The sequence below is a fragment of the Myotis yumanensis genome, unplaced genomic scaffold, assembly GCF_028538775.1.
Source record: "Myotis yumanensis isolate MYYU_CA2020_CCGP unplaced genomic scaffold, mMyoYum1.0.hap1 SCAF_4, whole genome shotgun sequence".
Lineage (NCBI taxonomy): Eukaryota > Metazoa > Chordata > Mammalia > Chiroptera > Vespertilionidae > Myotis > Myotis yumanensis.
Genome location: NW_027223755.1, coordinates 87,786,887 through 87,807,048, shown reverse-complemented (window position 1 = coordinate 87,807,048; position 20,162 = coordinate 87,786,887). Strand labels below are relative to the sequence as shown.

The following is a 20,162-nucleotide window of genomic DNA, read 5'->3' as shown; positions in this document are numbered from 1 at the left end:
AAAGTTGGAACTCAGAGAGGTAGAGCCATTTGCTTGAAGTCACACAGCTAGTTAACAGCGGGGCCAAGATGCAAACCCAAGTACGTGTAACTCTAGGGTCTCCTCTTCTATGGCAGGATCCATCAATATCTTCATCATCATCATCATCATCATCATCATCATATCTGGTATTTACTGAGCACTAACTACGAGGAAGGCCCTGTCTAAAAGCTTTTGATATGAAGTATCAAGATAAGGTTATGCCATAGCCAGTTTTGCTCAGTGGGTAGAGTGTAGGCCTGCAGACCAAAAGGTACTCTGGTCAAAGGCAGGTACCTTGGTTGCAGGCTCCTCCCTGGCCCAGGCCCTGGATGGGGCTCATGCAGGAGGCAACCAATTGATGTGTTTCTCTCGCATCGATGTTTCTTTCTGTCTTTCTCTCTCTCTTCCACTCTCCCTAAAAATCAATGGAAAAATATCCTCGGGTGAGGATTAACAACAACAACAAAAAAGATTGGAAGGTTATAACAGAGGACACTCAAGTTCAGAACAGGGATATCATTTGCCCAAGGTCACACATACTTGCTAAGTGGTGCGACATTTGAACTAAATTGTATCTCACTACAATCTATGCTTTGCATGGCTGTTCAACTGTCTCTGTAGGAGGCAGAGCTGGGCCTGGTGCCCAGTACGTTGGGCTGGGAGGGTAGAAGCCATAGGCTGCTGGGAAGCTGCAGAGAGGAGGAGTGGCATGGGTGGGCTGAGGCCAGAGGTGAGATCCTGGAGAACATCTGTGCCACAGAACAAATCCACAGCATCTCTCCATCTCAAGGGAGTTTCTGGCTCACAGAGGGGCTATGCCCCTCTCACACTGGCTTCCTGTGCTGGAAAACCCCGGCTTCTCCACTGTCCCACTACTCAAACCCTGACACTTTCAACATGTCCTCCGATGCCCATTCAATCTGGGGTCGTCCCAGGCAAGAGGGTGGCAGCACGTGTCACAGACCTCCCATCTCATTCTCCACCATGCCTCCCCTCCCAGCTCATCTCACCAGCAGATTCAATTAACCAATTTGATGCTACAGCTGCAGAAAGCCAAGCAATTATGGAAAATAGACCAGGTGCCTTGGAACTCACTCAGGGGCCAGAGAGGCCTTCAAGCAGACAGCGGGGTGGGGTGGAGGCAGGACAGTATAGGCTCTATAACAGCCGTGGGCAAACTACGGCCCTTGGGCTGGATCGGCCTGTTTGAAATGAATAAAACTAAAAAAAAAAAAGACTGTACCCTTTTATGTAATGATGTTTACTTTGAATTTATATTAGTTCACACAAACACTCCATCCATGCTTTTGTTCCGGCCCTCTGGTCCAGTTTAAGAACCCATTGTGGCCCTTGAGTCAAAAAGTTTGCCCACCCCTGGTCTATAGTATAGACTCTATTGGGTTACTTCTGCCTTTACTTATTTACTTACTTACTTTTATTTTTTAATCCTCACCTGAGGATATTTTTCCATTGATTTTTAGAGAGAATGGAAAAGAGAGAGAAAGACAGAGAGAAATATTGATGTGAGAGAAACACATGGATTGGTTGCCTCCGGGGCCAGGGAGAAGCCTGCAACCGAGGTCGCGCCTTTGACCAGAATTGAACCCAATACTCTTCAGTCTGCAGGCCAAGGCTCTATCCACTGAGCCAAACTGGCTAGGGCTGCCTCTTATTATTTAGAGAAGTTTTTCATTCAGTACAGTCTAAAATAAATTTTTTTTTTTTACTTTTACAATTTTCCTGGTAATAATAGAAACTTCAAACACCTTAACTTCATTTTTGTCTTTGCATTGTTTGACATTTTCATTCTATTTATTTTAAACCCCACAAAACATTACTATTACTATCACTGTTCTGTACGTCAATAGTCAATCAATATTCAGTTCTCTTATATGCCTATTAATTCTTTTGATTGTTCTTTATTACTTTATTCATTCTTTTAGTTTCCCTCTGTGATTATTTTCTTTCTCTAAGAAGCTCTTCCTATAATGTAGGTCTTATAGAAACAAATTCTCCTGCTTATTCCCCCCCTAAGAATACCTTTGTTTATCTTCATTTTTAAAAGATATTTTTGCTGGGTATATAAATAACAGCTGGAAGTTATTTTCTTCCAGTACTTTAAGAGAATGCCATTTATTTTGTTCTGATTCATATAATTTCTTTTGCAAAGTCAGTGGGAAGTCTTAATGTTGCTGCTTCTTCCTTGCTCCGAGATGTTTTTCTGAGAAGAGCCAATTCTTTCTCAGCAACTCATAGCCTTATGAGCCTTAATGCTTTGCTACTCTTAGAACCCCACTCCCATAAAAACATTTTCTGAAAAAGGGAACTCTTCCTCAAAAGAAAACGTCATATGAGTTAAGAGAATGTAATTTTTTCCATATCATGGTACATGTTTTATCTCTTTTGAAATTAACATTTTTTTCACTCTCCCTTTGCACATTTGAGGGGTTCTTCTTTTGAACACTATTTTGAACACTATTAAAGAGTTGGTTAGTGCTTATTTTATTTAGGACAAGGCAAGTGCTTTCATTTCCCAGTATCAATGTTTTTTAAATATCTAAGAACATTTTAACTGTATTATTGAATATTAATTATGTTCTATTTTGCACTCTTTAATTTTAAAAAATTGTTCTTTTTTTTTAATATCTGACTCTAAAGTCTTCACACCTGTCTTAACTTCTCCCATATTCTGTTTCTTATTTGGATTTTTCATTAGCAGAAATTTTATAAGAATTATACATTCCTCTCCAAATAACCAATAATTCTACCTAAAACTTAATACATACAGTCTATTTTAGAGACTGGTTACGTATTTATAAATTCTTTATGCTCTACAAATTTCTCAAAAGATTGATACAATTTAATGTGTGTATAGTTTTCCTCACACTTTCTTATGTTCCCTTGCAATTTTCTGAACTAATCTCATGAAAGCCAATGTTTTTGTTTTTAATTTGGTATAAATATACATAGTAAAATTCAGTTTTGACAAATGTATACACTCATGTAACCAACATCCCAAGAGAGATATAGAAGATGGTCATACCTCTTTAAAGTCCTCCTGTTTTCCCCTTACCAGTCAATCCCTTCCTTACCATAAGAACCACTATTCTGATTTCCATTCTCATATATTCATTTTTTTTCATGTTCTTGAACTTGATATCAGTGGAACCATATTGTGTGTATACTTTTGTGTTTGGCTTCTTTCACCCAAAATTTTTTTGAGAGCAACTGATATTGTTGAATTGATTTATTCCTCTTTGTTACTGAGTAGTACTTCTCATATATCAAAATTTGTTTTTCAGTTTCCTGCTGATGGACATTTGGGTTGCTTTGGAGTTCAAATTAGATTTTTTTTTTATTGTTTAAAGTATTACATATGTCTCCTTTTTTCCCGATTGACCCTCCACCCCAACCACTCCCACCACCCAGGACAAGCCCCCACTGCCCCAGTGTCTGTGTCCACTGATTATGCTAATATGCATGCATACAAGTTCTTCGGTTGATCGCTTACTGCTTCCCCTCCCCTCCTCCCCCGCCTCTGCCTTCTCTGTGAGGTTGGACGGGCTGTTCATTGTTTCTTTGTCTCTGGATCTATTTTTGTTCATCAGTATGTGTTGCTCATTAGTATATCCCACATATGAGTGAGAGCATGTGATATTTATCTTTCTCTGACTGGCTTATTTCACTTAGCATAATGCTCTCCAGGTCCATCCATGCTGTTGCAAAAGGTAAGAGTTCCTTTTTTATAGCAGTGCAGTTTTCCTTTATGTAGATGTACCAGAGTATTTTAATCCATTCATCTGCTGATGGGCACTTAGACTGTTCCCAAATCTTAGCTATTGTAAATTGTGCTGTTATGAACATAGGGGTGCATATGTCCTTTCTGTTTGGTGTTTCTGGTTTCTTTGGATACATTCCCAAAAGTGGGATCACTGGGTCAAATGGGAGTTCCATTTTTAATTTTTTGAGGAATCTCCATATTGTTTTCTACAGTGGCTGCACCAATCTGCATTCCCACCAGCAGTGCACGAGGGTTCCTTTTTCTCCACATCCTCACCAGCACTTGTCATTTGTTGATTTGTTGATGATAGCCATTCTGACAGGTGTGAGATGGTAGCTCATTGTCGTTTTGATTTGCATCTCTTGGATGATTAGTGACTTTGAGCATGTTTTCATATGTCTCTCGGCCTTCTGTATGTCCTCTTTCAAAAAGTGTCTATTTAGGTTCTTTGACCATTTTTTATTGGATTGTTTATCTTCCTTTTGTTAAGTTGTATGAGTTCCCTGTAAATTCTGGAAATTAAACCCATATCTGAATAGCACTGGCAAATATGTTCTCCCATGCAGTGGGCTTTCTTGTTGTTTTGTTGATGGTTTCTTTTGCTGTGCAGAGCTTTTTATTTTGATGTAGTCCCATTTGTTTATTTTCTCCTTAGTCTTTCTTGCCCTAGGATCTGTGTCTGTAAAGATATTGCTACGACATATGTCTGCAATTTTGCTGCCTACGGAGTCTTGTAGGGTTTTTATGGTTTCCCATCTTACATTCAAGTCCTTTAGCCATTTTGAGTTTGTTTTTGTGTATGGTGTAAGTTGGTGATCTAGTTTCATTTTTTTTGCATGTATCTGACCAAATTTCCCAGCACCATTTATTAAAGAGGCTGTTTTGACTGCTTTGTATGCTCTTGCCTCCTTTGTCAAATATTAACTGAGTATAATGGCTTGGGTCAATTTCTGGATCCTCTATTCCAGCAGTTCTCAACCTGTGGGTCTCGAACAATGAAAATACATCCTGCATATCAGATATTTACATTACGATTCATAGCAGTAGCAAAATTACAGTTATGAAGTAGCAACGAAAATAATTTTATGGTTGGGGGTCACCACAACATGAGGAACTGTATTAAAGGGCCGCGGCCATAGAAAGGTTGAGAACCACTCTAATTAGAAAAGAGGATCAGAGTGATTATTTCCGTCCAATATGACTAGAACTATGACAGAGATAAGCACAGGGGCCCCAGGGGAGGGTACCTTGCACAGACAGGAAAGGGTAATTAGAAAGACTCCTAGAGTACATGCCCTTGACCGGGATCGAACCTGGGACCCTTCAGTCCGCAGGCCGACGCTCTATCCACTGAGCCAAACCAGTCAGGGCCCTTCTCCTCTCTTCTTTTTCCCTAGAAGAAGGAAAGGAGAAAGGCAGAGGGTTTTGAATCCGTACTAAAAGGAGGGAAAAAGAACTCTACAGGGACACAGAGCAGTCCAAGTGAGACCCCAGAGGCTTGAAACAGTGTACAAGTTGGGGAATTATGATGTGTTCCAACCATAAAGTGAAAGAAAGGATGGAAGGAGATGAGGTTGGAGAAAGGGGTTTCAGGCTGTCCTCACATGGAAGTCATTACAAAGCCTCTCTTTCCCACACTACCTCCTCATGCTCTTTCTCCCTTTCACCAGGTTCATCTATTTGCTTTAAAATAACCCCTCAATTGAAAATTGAAAACAATTTAGGAAGGAAGACTTGCAACATAAATGGCATCTGTGAATGCTCTGGAAATTGATCCGTTATATACATAATTCTTTTGGGGGTTGTTTTATAGTCCTTCGAAAAGCCCTGACTGGTTTGGCTCAGTGGATAGAGCGTCGGCCTGCGGACTGAAGGGTCCCGGGTTTGATTCCGGACAAGGGAGGGGCGGGGGGGGCGGGAGTGGGGGGCGAGGGCTTGTTCCAGGTCTTTACATATATTAAGCCATTTTGGACTTGACAACAATCTACTGAAGCAAGGACCATTATCCCCACCTGACAGATGAGGAAGCTGAGGTACAGAGTGGCCAAGTTCACATAGTGAACCCCAGGCATCTGTGCTTGCCCTCTCAGAGGGGCAGCGAAAGAATGGTGACTGGTCTTAGGGAGACAGTCTGCAGGGGGCCAGCCTCAGCATCAGGCACTACCCTGAACTGCTCGGAGGGAGTCTGGTTTCTGTAGACATTAAGCTACATTTCTTTTCTCTTTCTTTTTCCCCCCAAATTGTGGTAAGATAACATTTACCATTTTAATCAGTTTTTAGATAAACAATTCAGTGGTATTAAGACAATTCACATTGGTTGTGCAATCACCTCCGCCATCCACCTCCAGAATCTTTTCCTCTTCCCAAACTAAAACTCTGTGCCCATGGAACAGTAACTCCCCATTCTCCCTCCTCCCCTCAGCCCTTGTAACCTCTATTCTACTTTCTGTCTCTACCAACCTGACTCCTGGGGTACCTCACACAAATGGCATCATACAGTGTTTCTGCTTTCATATCTGGCTTACTTCACTTAGCGTAATGTCCTCAAGGTCCATCCATGTTGGAGCAGGTGTCAGAATCTCGTTCCGTCTAAGGCTGAATAACATTCCACCACATGCATAGACCACATTTTGCTTATCCATTTATCCACCCATCGATGGACACTTGGGTTGCTCCCGTCTTTTAGCTATTGTGAAACATGCTGCTATGAACATGGGTGTGCACATATGAGTCCTACTTTCAATTCCTTTGGGTGTACACCCGGAAGTAGAATTACAGTAATTCCATTTAAAAAATTTTAGCAGCCATCAGCAAGCTGCATATCTTTTTATGTTTTTTTTCTCTCCCCACCCCCCACTTCCAATTACAGCCCAATAACCTCAGTGGCCAACCCCACTCCACATTCCTGGACACCCTATTGCTAGCCCAGGAGTTGAAAAGCAATTTCCTCCATCTTTTCTTTAAACTTCAGCTGCAGAAATCACCTGATTGAAGATTACAGAAGAACCCTCTCCCACACAGGAAAGAAACTGCTCAGGAGCCCAGCCCACCATAATTACAGGCTTTTTAAACCAGGATTCTTGGCAAATGCTCAAATTGCACATCAACCTTACTTTTCTTATGAAGTGTTTGGAAACAAGTTTATGGGCTTGGAGGTAACAGCTCTTTCCCCTCGTTATAAACAACGCAAGCTAGAACCTTACGGATTTGGATTCAGGAGAACAATGGCTTTGTCTAGATATATATCAGCTCAGTCTGCATTCTCTCATTATTCCAGCCAGTGCCTTTTATGAAAAATGTCACCCAGCTGGATTTCCACTCATAGCCATGGTTCTGAACCTGACTGAGCATTAGAAATATCTGGGGTGCTTTAGAAACATATCGAGCCCAGGCCCCCCCGCACAGTCTAACTGAATCATAGTCTCTGGGGTAGGGTGTGCCCCCAGGTAGCATTTTAAAGTTCCCAGCTGATTCTGAAGTGCAGCCAGGGTCGAGAATCCTTACCTAAGGGGACAGGGAGGCCTGCAATCTTTCCTTGTCTATAAAGAACATTTTCAATGGGCTTTTAACCTGAGGAGAGGGAACCCTGAGCCAGGGGCCCAAACCCGTGTTTAAAAGAGAGAAGCAAGTCTTCCATGAACGGAGGACACAGGCCTTGTCTGAGGGGTGCAGCTGACGACAACCACCTCAGGTAGGGTGGGTCCAATGAGAGATGTGGGGGGTGCAGGGTTGGGGGTGCCGCTCCAGTTGGAGGCTTCTGCCTTATGGGGTTTATGGGTTTCAAAAAACCTCTGAACTACATGCAAAATTTTCTGTCCCCTCTGTATTTTTCTAAGGTGGGTCATCCAGAGTTCACATCACATTATCGGAAGCTCTGTAACACACCTCCCCCCCCCCCACCCGGGAATGAATAACCCCCGCTTTTACCATAGTGTTCCACCCGGTGGTATATAACGCAGTTACTGAAAATAAAGAGTTAGATGCTTTCTCATTTACATTCACCTGGAAGGACTGAACACACTCACTGTTAATGACGCAGAAGCACGTTTCAGAGTGATGTCCACAGAATGGTCTGGAAGCCCCACAAGAGCAGAGATGGTCTGTTTTGTTCACGGCTGCATTCCAGTACTTGGAGACAGTGTCCAGCTCAGAAAAGGTGCTTCATGCACACTTCTTGAATTAATGATCACCTTTTAAAGAACTGAATCCTCTACATGTGGATGATGTTTGTGTGAACAAGGAGAAGTGTGTGGAATGATTCACACCTGGACATTAAAGGTGCTGACTTCAGAGAGCAGGGAGTGGAAGGGGGATGATGAAGACAGTAAGATTTCCTTTTAATAAGAGTTAACAGCCCTGGCCGGCTTGGCTCAGTGGATAGAGCATTGGTCTGCGGACTAAAGGGTCCTGGGTTCGATTTCAGTCAAGAGCACATGCCTGGGTTGCGGGCTCAATCCCCAGTTGTGGGTGTGCAGGATGCAGCCAATCAGTGATTCTCTCTCATCATTGATGTTTCTATCTCTCTCCCTCTCCCTTCTTCTCTAAAATCAATAAAAATATATATTTTTTAAAAAGGCTAGGTGCTAGACACAGTGCTCAGCATCCCCTTCATTTAATTCATGCTACAATCCTTTGAAATGCTGTTGTACAGCGATCCCAATTTTACAGATGAGAAAAATCTAAGCACACAGATCTTATTCAAGGCCACAAACCCAAGGGTCAGGCGCCCCCCTCCCCCACATGTAGCCCATGCATTTCACCCCTCTGCTCTTCTGATTCCTTGTCCTTACACACCTTGAGTTGTGTCATTCATTATAATACCCATGTGCTACATTCTTCATGAAATATAACAGTGTCGCTCTCTGCTTCCTGCTGCTGTGTCGGCAAGGTGGGGGAGCCGAGCTAGCTCGAATAAAGACTCTTATGCTTTTGCATCGGACATGGCTGGCTCCCTGATGTGGTTTCTTGGGGATCCTGAAATCTGGGCATAACATTTGGGGGCTCGTCTGGGATTCCCAAGACCATCCAGGGACCCCCAGTTCGAAGAGTCTGACTGGCCGCAGTAAGTGTCTGTGTGTTGTGTATTCTGTTCTGTGTGATATATGTTACCTCTAAGGGACTTTTCCTGTATCTGGAGGAATGGCTTCTAGATGGTACTCACCATCAAAACTCGGACTGGCTAAGGGTTCGAATCTGACCTATCTTTTAAAAAAGGTAGAAGAGAAGCATTCCTAGGCAGTTTTCTACTGCCTCTGTTCAGGGACTTGTTCTGTATCTGTTCTGTGTGAGCTCACTTCTGAAATCTGTAATCGCCCACAATGATCTAAGTGGACGCACAGGGGGATCAAAGGCAGGAGGAGTCAGGGGACGCCTCAACCCTCCATCTGGAGGGGTGTAGTTTTGCTTCCGCGGAGTCGGAAGGTCTGTAGGAACCCCCTCAATCTGAGAATCTGAGACGAGGCGGGTCGCTCCCGCCGGTTTGGCGTAAGGCCATCGTCTAGTTGCTTCCATGGAGTTGGAAGGATGTTCTTTGGGGCCCTCTGTTTGTCTGTGTCTGTGTTTTTCTGTTTTCTGTGGACTTACTGGACGGATGTTATGGGACGGACTCAGACTGCTCCTTTGGATATTGTGATTGATCATTTCAAGGAGATTGGGGGAGGCTGTAGAGCTCCCTCAGGAGTTGGGAAGTTGTTATTGTTTAAACTCTGAGTGAATGTCTAGTGAAAGTGTGTGAGTGTGGAGGGAGGGGGCCTGCCCTCTCCCCTCCTTTGTGTGGCTCCACGACTTCGGTCAGGTGGGTATCTAAGTGAGGATCTGTGAAAACAGGTCACCCCCTCCCCAAGTAAATGCGTCTGGGATTTCTGTGCATGTGTAGAGAGAAAAGCTGGCTTAAAACTAATGCGCGCACTGTCCGATTTTGGATAGAGTTTTGAGCTAGAGTCTCTGCAGATGTGCAGGATGGAGCCCAAGACTGATCATTTACCCAAAAAAAAAAAAAAAAAGGGATGCTAGCTAGATTCTAGACTGATTGAGAAATGCTGAATATTTTGACTTGCCAGATAAAAGTTTAAGGTTCGGATTGAATTGGGAAAATTTGTGTAATTCTGGTAACTAAATGCCTTTGCTTATTGGTCCTGATTTGCAAAAAAAAAGTGTAGACTATTTTTAAGCTAATCTCTTAAATCTAGAAAACCCTGCTTTCCTTAAACTAAGGGCAATTAAAGGGTATATGTTCCCTCCCTAAACAAAAGTTAAATAGCTTATGTCAAAGTCTTAAAAGGGACTGATAGCAGTAATCCAATTTCTAAAGTATTATTTCAGGTAGAAACTGGTTTCATACTGGGCTTAGAGGGCACATTTTTCCTTTGCCTGGGAGGGACGGCATAGCTGTCCCAGGATCAGAGGGCTCCAGCTAACTTGCAACTCAGTGTTCGGGAGACCCAGGATATGCCTAAGTTTAACTTAGGTTACCCAAGGACTCTAGGTAATGTGTTTACCCACAGCTGTGGTTTGGATTGCATGCTGTCTCTGCTTCTGTAAATTGATCTGTTCTTATTGCTTAAATATGTATCCTTGTTAAATTTGAATGTATTGTTAATCTGAGGAATGTTAATTATTTACATGTCACCTAAAAATTAAGGCTAAAAGTTTTAACTAACTGAAAAGCATGGCTTTGGTGTGATGGGAGGAAAGAAATTTTGAATGGATGGTAGGCCAGTAAGCTGGAACTGGTCACTGGTGGTGGATTGTGAGAAGGGCTGGACACTGCCTAACTTCTCCTTCCTTGGTACCCCTGAAACATCAGAGGGTACTTCTGGCCTTGATTTTCTTGGTTTTTGGTTTTGGGTTTGTTTGTTTGTTTGTGGTGAAAACCGTTTCTATCTCAATGAGACATAGGTCAAGAATCCAGTCCTGGGATGTGGGAAAGGCCCCCACATCTGTTCCTGTCAGGCCCCCATGAGGGGACTTGAGCGATGTTCCTGTTATCAGCTCAAGAGCCCAAGACTGTAAAAATACTTGTTCACTGAAAAGGTGTAAGTGTAAATGTTTATTTGATGTTTGTAAGCATCCCTGTTTGTTTGCTGGGAACTTTGATTTGCTATGTGATATTCTGTGCTGGGTTGGGATTTTGGAATTCTGGGGTAGATTTAAAAGGTATTTGTGGATTTTCTAGTCTGATTGGGACATTTAAGGGTGGGGCTCACAGTTCCTCAGGGCAGAGATTTCATGGGCCCTTCCCCCTGCCTGTGAAAGGAAGGCAACGGGCCCTAGAATCTGTACGAGACCAGCCCAACCCCAACTCCTCCTCATCAGCACAGACCAGGAGATTAGGTCTACAGCAGAAGGCACCGCCAGGAGACCCTTGAGCCACGTTGGAAGGGTCCCTACACTGTGGTGCTGACGACCCCCACCGCTCGCAAGGTAGACGGCATCGCGACCTGGGTCCATCTTTGATCCGGGAAGACTTCGTCACCAAATGGAGCGTCGATCGAGATCAACGCAACCCGCTCAAGCTCAAGCTACGGCATGCTCGACCTGCCTGATGCTGGTAACATTGCTCGCGATCACTTCTGCTGCCGGGAGCCCCCACAATACTGTGTAATAGACTGAGATGATGCCTGCATCTTCATGGACATGGCTCCAAAAAGACAAGGACAATTCATAGGAAGATCAAGAATAGGCTTTAGTAGGATTTGGCTGCCTGAAGCAGCCATGATGCCAATATTATGTTTCATTGTATTGATATGTTATATTGACCTTTGATTCTCTTGCAAAAAAAAAAAAAAAAAAAAAAAATAACAGTGTCAGGGCTTTCCATATGGGCTCTTAATGACCTCTGCCCCCACTCCCGTGACCAGTGCAACATTAAGGCCTTGATTCTCAGTAGGGACTTAGGAATCGATGTTCCATGCTTGGATCTGGTTTTGGTTCCATATAGAGTGGACCCTTGAACAAAGCCGGGGTTAGAGGTGCCGACCCCATGCAGTCAAAATCTACGGGTAACTAGTCAGCCCTTCACATCTGTGGATTCCTAACTGTGTATTGAAAATACGGTTGCCCCCTGAATGACACAGGTTTGAACAGCGTAGGTTCACTTACACACGACTTTTTCAATAAATACTTACTGAATAAAGTGTAAATACTAAATACTTATTGAAATCAAGTATTTATTGAATAAATAAGGTTTAACTGTAGTTCCCACTGCCTGCCCTCCAACATTTACAGATTCAATGGAAGGTCTTGTGTTTGACCTAAAATCTCAGGGACAGCAGGGTCCTTGGACAGCAGCCATACAGGCTGCATCAGATAGAATTGGTATACTACCTGCTTAGGGCAGGCATCCCCTAACTGGCTGCAGACTCTCCTGCTGACGGGCCCCGAGAAAGCTCAGAACCAACCTGCCTGGAGGGGTCTCGGAGCACGGAACATTTCCAGTCTTGGTGATGAGAAACAGTAAGCTCCTGCAGAGGAAGCCCTGCATGCAAGGGGGTTTCAGCCATGGCCTGCTTCCTTGGAGACCTGCAGCCAAGGACTCTAGACTAGATCTAAACCAATGAGAGCTGCCAATTACCCCAGAGCAGGACTCGTCAAATTACAATGTCAGATCCCCGATGCCAGCACCACCCTGTGCTTGAGGAAATGCAGATCCTTTGCTCTAACAAGAGTTAACAAGACCAGAGCTTGAATCCTAATTCTACCAGTGTGAGATGCTGGGTGGGTTGTTAAGCCTCAGTCCTCAGCCCTATAAATTGATGAGGATGATAATGACTTGACAAGGTAGGATCTAATGACTATTAACAGTAATATCAGTGAAGCCCCTGCCGTGAGTAGAATACAGGATGTAATAACCATTACTACTATGAACTCTAACCATGTTGTGGTGGGCAGCTTCTAAAAGGACTCCCAATAGGTTCTACCTTCCAGTAGTCATGCCCTCATGCAATACCCTCCCCTTGAGTGTGAGCTGGACCAAGTGAGGTGCTTCTAATGAATAAAAGGGATAGGGTGTTATTTCTGAGATTAGGTTACAAAAAGGCTCTGGCTTCCATCCTGCTCACCCTCTCTTGCTCCCTCACTTGCCCACCCTGATGGAAGGCATCTTCCATGCTGTGAGTTGCCCTATGGTAAAGCCCATGTGGTGAGGGACTGAGGCAGGTCAACTGGTCAACACCCAGGAAGGATCAGACCCCCAGTCTAACAGCTGCAAGAATCTGAATTCTGCCAACAATTATGTCCGTGAGCTTGAAAACAGATCCTCCCCCAGTTGAGCCTTCAGATGACAGTGCAGCCCGAGCCAATACCTTGACTGCAGCCTATCTGAGAACTTTGGCTAGAAGCATCCAGCAAAGGTATTCCCAGATTCCTGACTCATAGAAACTATGAGACAATATATGTTCATTGTTTTAAGCCACTACATTTTAGAGTGATTTGTTATGCAGCAGTGGATAACTAGTATGCCCTGGAAACAATAGATTAAATTCTGGTTGGCCTCTACTTAAACAGGAAGTCCTTTGGGAAGCCTTTCAAAATCCTCCTCTCTGAAGATTCTGAGGCCCCTATTTTCTCATGTTTCCCTATTAGATAGTAAACTACTTGAGTAGTATCATAAAAACTTATATAGTGAGCACTTATTATTCCAAAGTTGTAAGTCACTTAATCTTTACAACAAACCTAGAAGCAAATACTACTATTACCCACATCTGATAGCTGAAGAAACTGAGGCTCAGAGGGGTTAAGTAACTTGCTCAAGGCTTTAGTAATTATGAGGAAATATCAGGAAATACATTTCCAAAATTTGTATTTGTAACAATTATGCTATGTGTCCCTAAGAGTCTTGCTTAAGTTCACAAAGGGTAAGTAGATTCAAAACTAGGTAGCTGAACACCAGACATGAAGGTTTTAAATATATTACCCTTTCTAGGTGCCTTCTACCTCTAGGATAATAACTTGAACACACCTCACCTGGGGGAGGCATCAGGGTCTACCTACCTGTAAACACTAGGCTGGCGTTTTCCAGTTCTTCTTGGGGAACTTTGAAGCTGAAGGATTCATTATAGAAAGGATCAATTGTGCCTCGTAAGAAGGACGTCTTCTTTGTTTTCACAAGCTTGAGTCCATGTACCAGCTGGATTTTCACAAAGGGGTCTGAGAATTGGATACAACATCACTGAATGTTAGAGATCATGAAATCCAATCCACCCATCCATTCATCCACTCAACTTCCCATCCATTCATTCTGTTACTCTTCATTCCTCCTTCCTTCTTTCCATCCATCTGACAACCCAACCACCATCTACCTACCCCTCCTTTCATTCATCCATTTTTCTATCTATTTTCTATCTATTTTTCTATCTATCTTCTATCTATCTATCTATCTATCTATCTATCTATCTATCTATTTTTCATTCCTCCTTTCCCCTTCCTCTCTTCCTCGAGCCATCCAATATTTATTGAGCTCCTCCTATGTGTCGGGTATTTTACAGATGAAGAGACTGAGGACTCAAGCTGAGAAATGATTTGCTTAAGATCTGGCTAATGGAGAAAGAGCCAGACCCAGAGCCTGTCCTGGCTTCTGTCCTAGAAACCCATTATCATGTCAGAATAGAGAAGGCAGAATTATAACTATCATTCTTAGATCACTTTACAGTGTACAAAGAGATTCATGTACATTATACAACTGAATATTGTTTAAACAACCCAATGAGAAGAATACTGTTATTATGTCAGTTTTTCAGGTAGAGAAATTGAGGCTTTTAGAGGTCAAATAACTTCCCCAAGGCTATGTTATTAGCAAGCAGTAGAAATGGGATTTGGTTCCAGGCAGTTTGACTCTGAAACCCTTAATCATTTTATCATACTGACTCTCCAGCCTTAATAACCATTCCTTCCATTGGCCCCTTCGAAACCTGCTTTTGTAATGTGATTTTTGAGAATGCAAACTGTCTTCTAAATTCAGCTGTCACCTTATAGCAAAAGTAATTTATTTTAGCTATTGCATTTAGAGAAGACAGTATTTCCACCTCTGAGCTGAAGAGATCCCAGCGACCATGGCTGCGTTCATGATAATATCCTTGCTGTCACTGGAGAAGCTACATACAGATGGAATGTAATCTGTTCCATTTCATTAAAAGTCATGTTTGAATTGCTTTGCTATAAAATAGACACTTTAAATATGACAGTCTTTTCAGAGCTTTTATTTATAAAGATTTATGGTACATTTGAAATGAGCTGGGGGGAAAAACCTTAGGGTGTGTACACCACTCTCCCTGAGCAGGATGCAAGGCCAATGCACACTAACGCCACCTGGAGGATGGTGTCTCTATTGCAGGCATAGCAAGGGGAAAGGCAAGTCACTTCCTCCGGGGCAGCATGTGTACAAAGAGAATCTAAATTTCAGTAGTTATCACACCTGGTCTCAGTCAAATCCCCAATTCAAAAGGGATTATGAGATGGCATCATTTACCTGCCTCATTTAAAGAGAGATGTGATTATTTATTTTTCCTTTTGAACTAACATCCTAGTTCTGGATACTGTCTATCCCCACAAGATCTTATCTTATTAATAGTATCCAGGATGGTCTGGCTCTTTCTCCACCAGCCAAGTCTTAGGCAAATCATTTCTCATCTTGAGTCCTCAGTTTCTTCGCCTGTAAAATGCCCGACACATGGGAGGAGCTCAATAAATACTAGATGGCTAGAGGAAGAGAGGAAGGGAAAAGGAGGAATGAAAAACAGATAGACAGTTGGGAAAATGAATGAATGAAAGGAAGGGTGGGTGGGAAGATGGATGGATTGATGGAAAAATAGATGAAAGGATGGGTAGGTGGTTGGGCTGTCAGATTGTCAGAAAAAGAAAATCAGGTCCTTTGTGTCAAACACACACAGTGCCCTGTCGAAGAAAAGGGGGAAGGAGGGAGCCACACTGTACCTGAACCTTGGCTCACATCTGTCTGAAGAAGTTGCTTGGCTCGAATGACATCAACATTTAGTCTCCCAGCACTTGGGAGGTAATTCAGTGACAGAAGTAGCTCCCCCAGCTCCACTTCATTCTGCAGAGAAAGGAAATAGTCGGGAAGTTGCTTTTTTCTTTCATTTTGCACCGATTGCACAGGAACTTGATCCAGAAGCTCACAATTGGGCTTCTGTGGGTGGATCAGTTGACAGTGGGTACCGTTTTCTTTGACTTCTTTTAGCCTCTGATCCCAATTATTTTTTTCTACCTCAGAAAGTTTTTTTCTGCTCTTAGAACACTTCACAGCAACAACATAATGATACCAAAAGCATCAACAGTGATAATAAATAAATGCTACAGGTCAATCAAGTATTATGCTAAATACTTTACATATAAAAACTGGTTTAATCTACATAATAAGTTTACATAATTTAATCTACATAATATCTCATAATGTGAGATATGAGTATTACTCCCATATAACAGATGAGGAAATTGAGGCTCAGAAGGATTAAATACTTAGCTGGAAAGTGATAGTGTTGGCATTTGGATGCAGGAAGACTAATTCCAGATAGTATGACCACTATGGTTAATAATTTGGATTTCTAAAAAAAGTAGTGAAGATTCCTCTTACAAATATCGTTAACCTCACTTATTGTGTGTTTGTTAAGTGGGAAAGACAATGTTGGCTTTCCCGTCAGGTAGGACAGGTGTGTGCTCCGGGCCCTCTAAAAGCAGGGTATATCCCTCCACCTTCACTTCAAATAAAAAAGAGAGAAATATTATTTTTTCACAAGAATGGGATATTTGGTATTTCAGAAATAATACTGATGTAATCATTGTGGGAAACTTAGACCACTGCAATGACTTGTAGTTGACAATTATCCTAATCGACATAGATGAGAAGCTCCGTAATTTTCAGGGCTTGGAGTATCAAGGTCATCTCTTAACCCAGCCCTGGAGAAAGTGAGGTCCTCACTTCCTGTGCCCCAGAATGTGTGACACCTGTGAGCAACAGCATCCATGTGGCATCAAAAACTGCAGCTCCAAACAGCCTGAGGACAAAACTGTCCCCGGAGGCTTCCTGAGGCCAGTGTCTTCTTAGTCTCTCTTCCCTAGAAGATGCTACATTTAAAAGCTGACCAGCAGCCAGCTGGTAAGAAACTTAGGATGTGGGAACAGAGAGCAGGACCACCTACTCCAGTAGCTCCCCAACCTGACCCCTGCCCTGAAGGATCATGGAATTTATGGCGATCTTTGTGCTATGAAGTATTGGCGTATCAGACTTACATCAACCTGGGGCAATTTTATCCCCGCCCCTCCACCTCCAGGGACATGTGGTCATGTCTGGAGATACTTTTGGTTGTCACAACTGGGGAGAGGGTTGCTATTGACATCTAGTGGGTGGAAGCGCAGGACACTCCCCCCTCCCTCCAACCCCACACAGAATGATCTCGCCCAAAACGTCAATAGTGCTGAGGCTGAAAATGTTAACTGAACCTGTGAACCTTGGGCTGCTTCAGACTCTTCTCTTTACATGGTTCCAGCCTGAACAAGTGTTAGCAGCAACCAAAGGAAGAGGCCAGAGCACCAGCTGCAAGCCAAAGATCAAGCTTCAATTTCCATCCTTTATCCTCCTCCTCCGGGCTTCCTCTGCTGTGAGCAGAAACCCAAGCACCAGACACAAAACTCGCCCCAGGAAGTAGGCTCAGCTGCCCCCGAGGAGAATGGATTGCTTATTCTGGGAGGATCTATAACCCTTTGAAGTCTCCCTTCTCCTATCCAAATGTAGTCAGGTAAGGTTGTCAGACCTGGAGTAATGTGGTCCAATACTCTAGGTTTCTAAAGGAAAACAGAACCAGCCCATTTTCCCACTTCCCTGCTTAACACCTGCCATCGCTCTTAGAATGAAATCCAAAATCCTTAGCCTGGTCTGCAATAGGATTTGTCAATCTTGGTCCAAAACGTGTTAGGGGTGTTGTCTTGGTCTCTACCCACTATATGCCAAAAGCCTACTACCCCCCAATTGTAACCATCCAAAATGTCTCTACACATTACCAATCGCCCACTTGAGAATCACAGGTCTACCAGGATCTAAATAATGTGGTCCTGCCTACATCTCAGACCTCACCTATTCCTTGAAAACACAAGACATCACTCTGTGTTTGCACCTGCTGTGCCCTCAACTTGGGAATCTCAATGGAAATGCCACCACCTCATCTAGGTTTCCACCAGCACCCAGTGAAAAACAGTTCCCCGCCTCCATCGCTTTCCACCACACCACCTTGCTCACTTCTCCCGTGGCACTCTGTCCTTCAGTGTCCATCTCGCCACCACTACACTCATAGCACCTGAACGACTTCAACAGATTGCCGTGAGAACAGGCTGCACAGCCCCGACTGGTGGCTCTGCTGCCACATGATGACGGTTCCAAGGGAGTCATCGGCATGATGTCTGTCTCCTGCCCGATCCAACCTCAAGAGAACGGGAGCTGAGGTGGGAGAAGGAACTGGGTGCCACTTCTACTTTTTCCTTCTCAAGGCAATGTCACAAATAAACAGGCGTTGTTTCCTTTTTTAAGATCCTGATGAGCTTAATTTGGTTGAACCACGTGGGGTAGCTTCGGAGAACCGAAATAGACTGTAAATTACTAAAATGAATCCAGAAGGCCCCCTGCAAGCTCCCAGCAGCCGGCTCGTACAGACGCTCCCTCTCTTCCCAGACAAAAATTCTCTCTCCCTGCAGCCTTTGAACGCAGCTAAGTTCTAATCAATAAAAAGGAAATCAAAGAAAACCATCAGGGACAAAAGGCACTTTCTGGGGAAAACAACAGCCCGGCTCTCCTGCCGTGCTTCCTTTGAAGTACTTCTAAAGGGCCACCTTGCTCTCTCACCCAGCAGAGGGTTTCAGATATGTGCACACACTTTTACCACCGCCCGAAACCGCTGCTGTGAGCTCCCCTGCCTTTGTTCCCATGGGTTGGGAGAAACACTTTGTCTCTACTACACAAATAACATTAAAATAGGAATGCGTTTTATTTATTTACTTACTGAAAATCCATTTCTTTTTTTAAAATATATTTTTGATTTCAGAGAGGAAGAAAGAGGGAGAGAGAGATAGAAACATCAATGATGAGAGACAGTCTTGATCAGCTGTCTCCTTCACACCCCACACTGGAGATAGAGCCTGCAACCCAGGCATGTGCTCTGACCAGGAATCGAACCGTCAACCTCCTGGTTCATAGGTCAATGCTCAACCACTGACCCACACTGGCCGGACAGGAATGCATTTTTATTATTTTATTTTTATTTATTTATTATTATTATTTTTAATCCTCACCTGAGGATATTTTCCCATTGATTTTTAGAGAGAGTGGAAGAGAGAGGGAAAGACAGAGAAACACTGATGTGAGAGAAACACATAGACTGGTTGCCTCCTTCCCGAGCCCCGATCAGGGCCTGGGCTGGGGAGGAGCCTGCAACCAAGGTACATGCCCTTGACGGGAATCGAACCTGGGACCCTTCGGTCATCAGGCCAACGCTCTATCCACTGAGCCAAACCGGCTAGAACAGGAATGTGTTTTTAAAAAGCAAAATCCAGCCATAATCTCAGCACTTTACACATTTCATCAAATGCTTTCTTTTCTCCAGCCCGCTCCCCTTCAGGTTCTTTTCCAGTCCTTGTCATACAACCAAACTATATTTGCAGAGCTGCACTGACAACACAGGCGAGTTCTGAGGTCTCCCCCCGCCCCCCTTAAATTAAATAGACACTCATTTTCCATTACTACTTAGACATGGAAAGTATAATTTTTAATATCTACACAGAATATTCCATTAGGCTGAAATACTGTAATTTACTTTAAGCTTTTTCCTATTGTTAGGAAGTTAGGTTATTTCTAATGACCTAAAATCGGCACTTTGACATCTTTTATTTTTTTAGATTACATCATTCTAATAAAGCCCAGGGTGAGATCACTGGGCCAAAGAATATATCAAGATATACAAAAAATACTCAGATCTTTTTCTCCCACTCAATGTGGATTGATAAAGCACTGGCCAAAAGGGCTAAACTAACCTTATGGCCAGAGAGAGAAGACAGAACCAGCACTGGGTGGTAACATTCTGACAAATGGCCTTGATCAGGGTGGTTGTTAAATATTTTTTGTTTGCATTTCTTTGAATATCTAGGCATATATTGAAATATTAATTGCATTTCCTGTTTTGCTCGGAAACGATGACTTTCTGATTTCTGGTGTGAGTTCAACGCCCCTCTCACATGTACATGGTGTGGCTACAAGGTCTGTTTCACACGGGATTGTTGTCTGTTATGTTATGATCAGGCTTTCTAATGACTCCCGCCCCCTGGGTATTTTATTGTGGATTTAGCTTGTATGTCCCTGACTGCT

General features: G+C 43.2%; 1 protein-coding gene across 4 annotated transcripts in view; it reads right to left on the bottom strand.

The window, feature by feature from the left end:
- The window catches only part of SYT17 (synaptotagmin 17), a 75,494-nt gene that overhangs the window by 20,419 nt on the left and 34,913 nt on the right, over window positions 1-20,162 (bottom strand). For all 4 annotated transcript variants that reach the window (XM_070412897.1, XM_070412899.1, XM_070412898.1 and 1 more), the window contains 2 exons: window positions 15,731-15,851; window positions 13,793-13,948 (listed from right to left, as the gene is read on the bottom strand). In XM_070412897.1, the coding sequence (XP_070268998.1) occupies window positions 13,793-13,948; window positions 15,731-15,851 (277 nt within the window). The remainder of the gene's footprint in view (window positions 1-13,792; window positions 13,949-15,730; window positions 15,852-20,162) is intronic.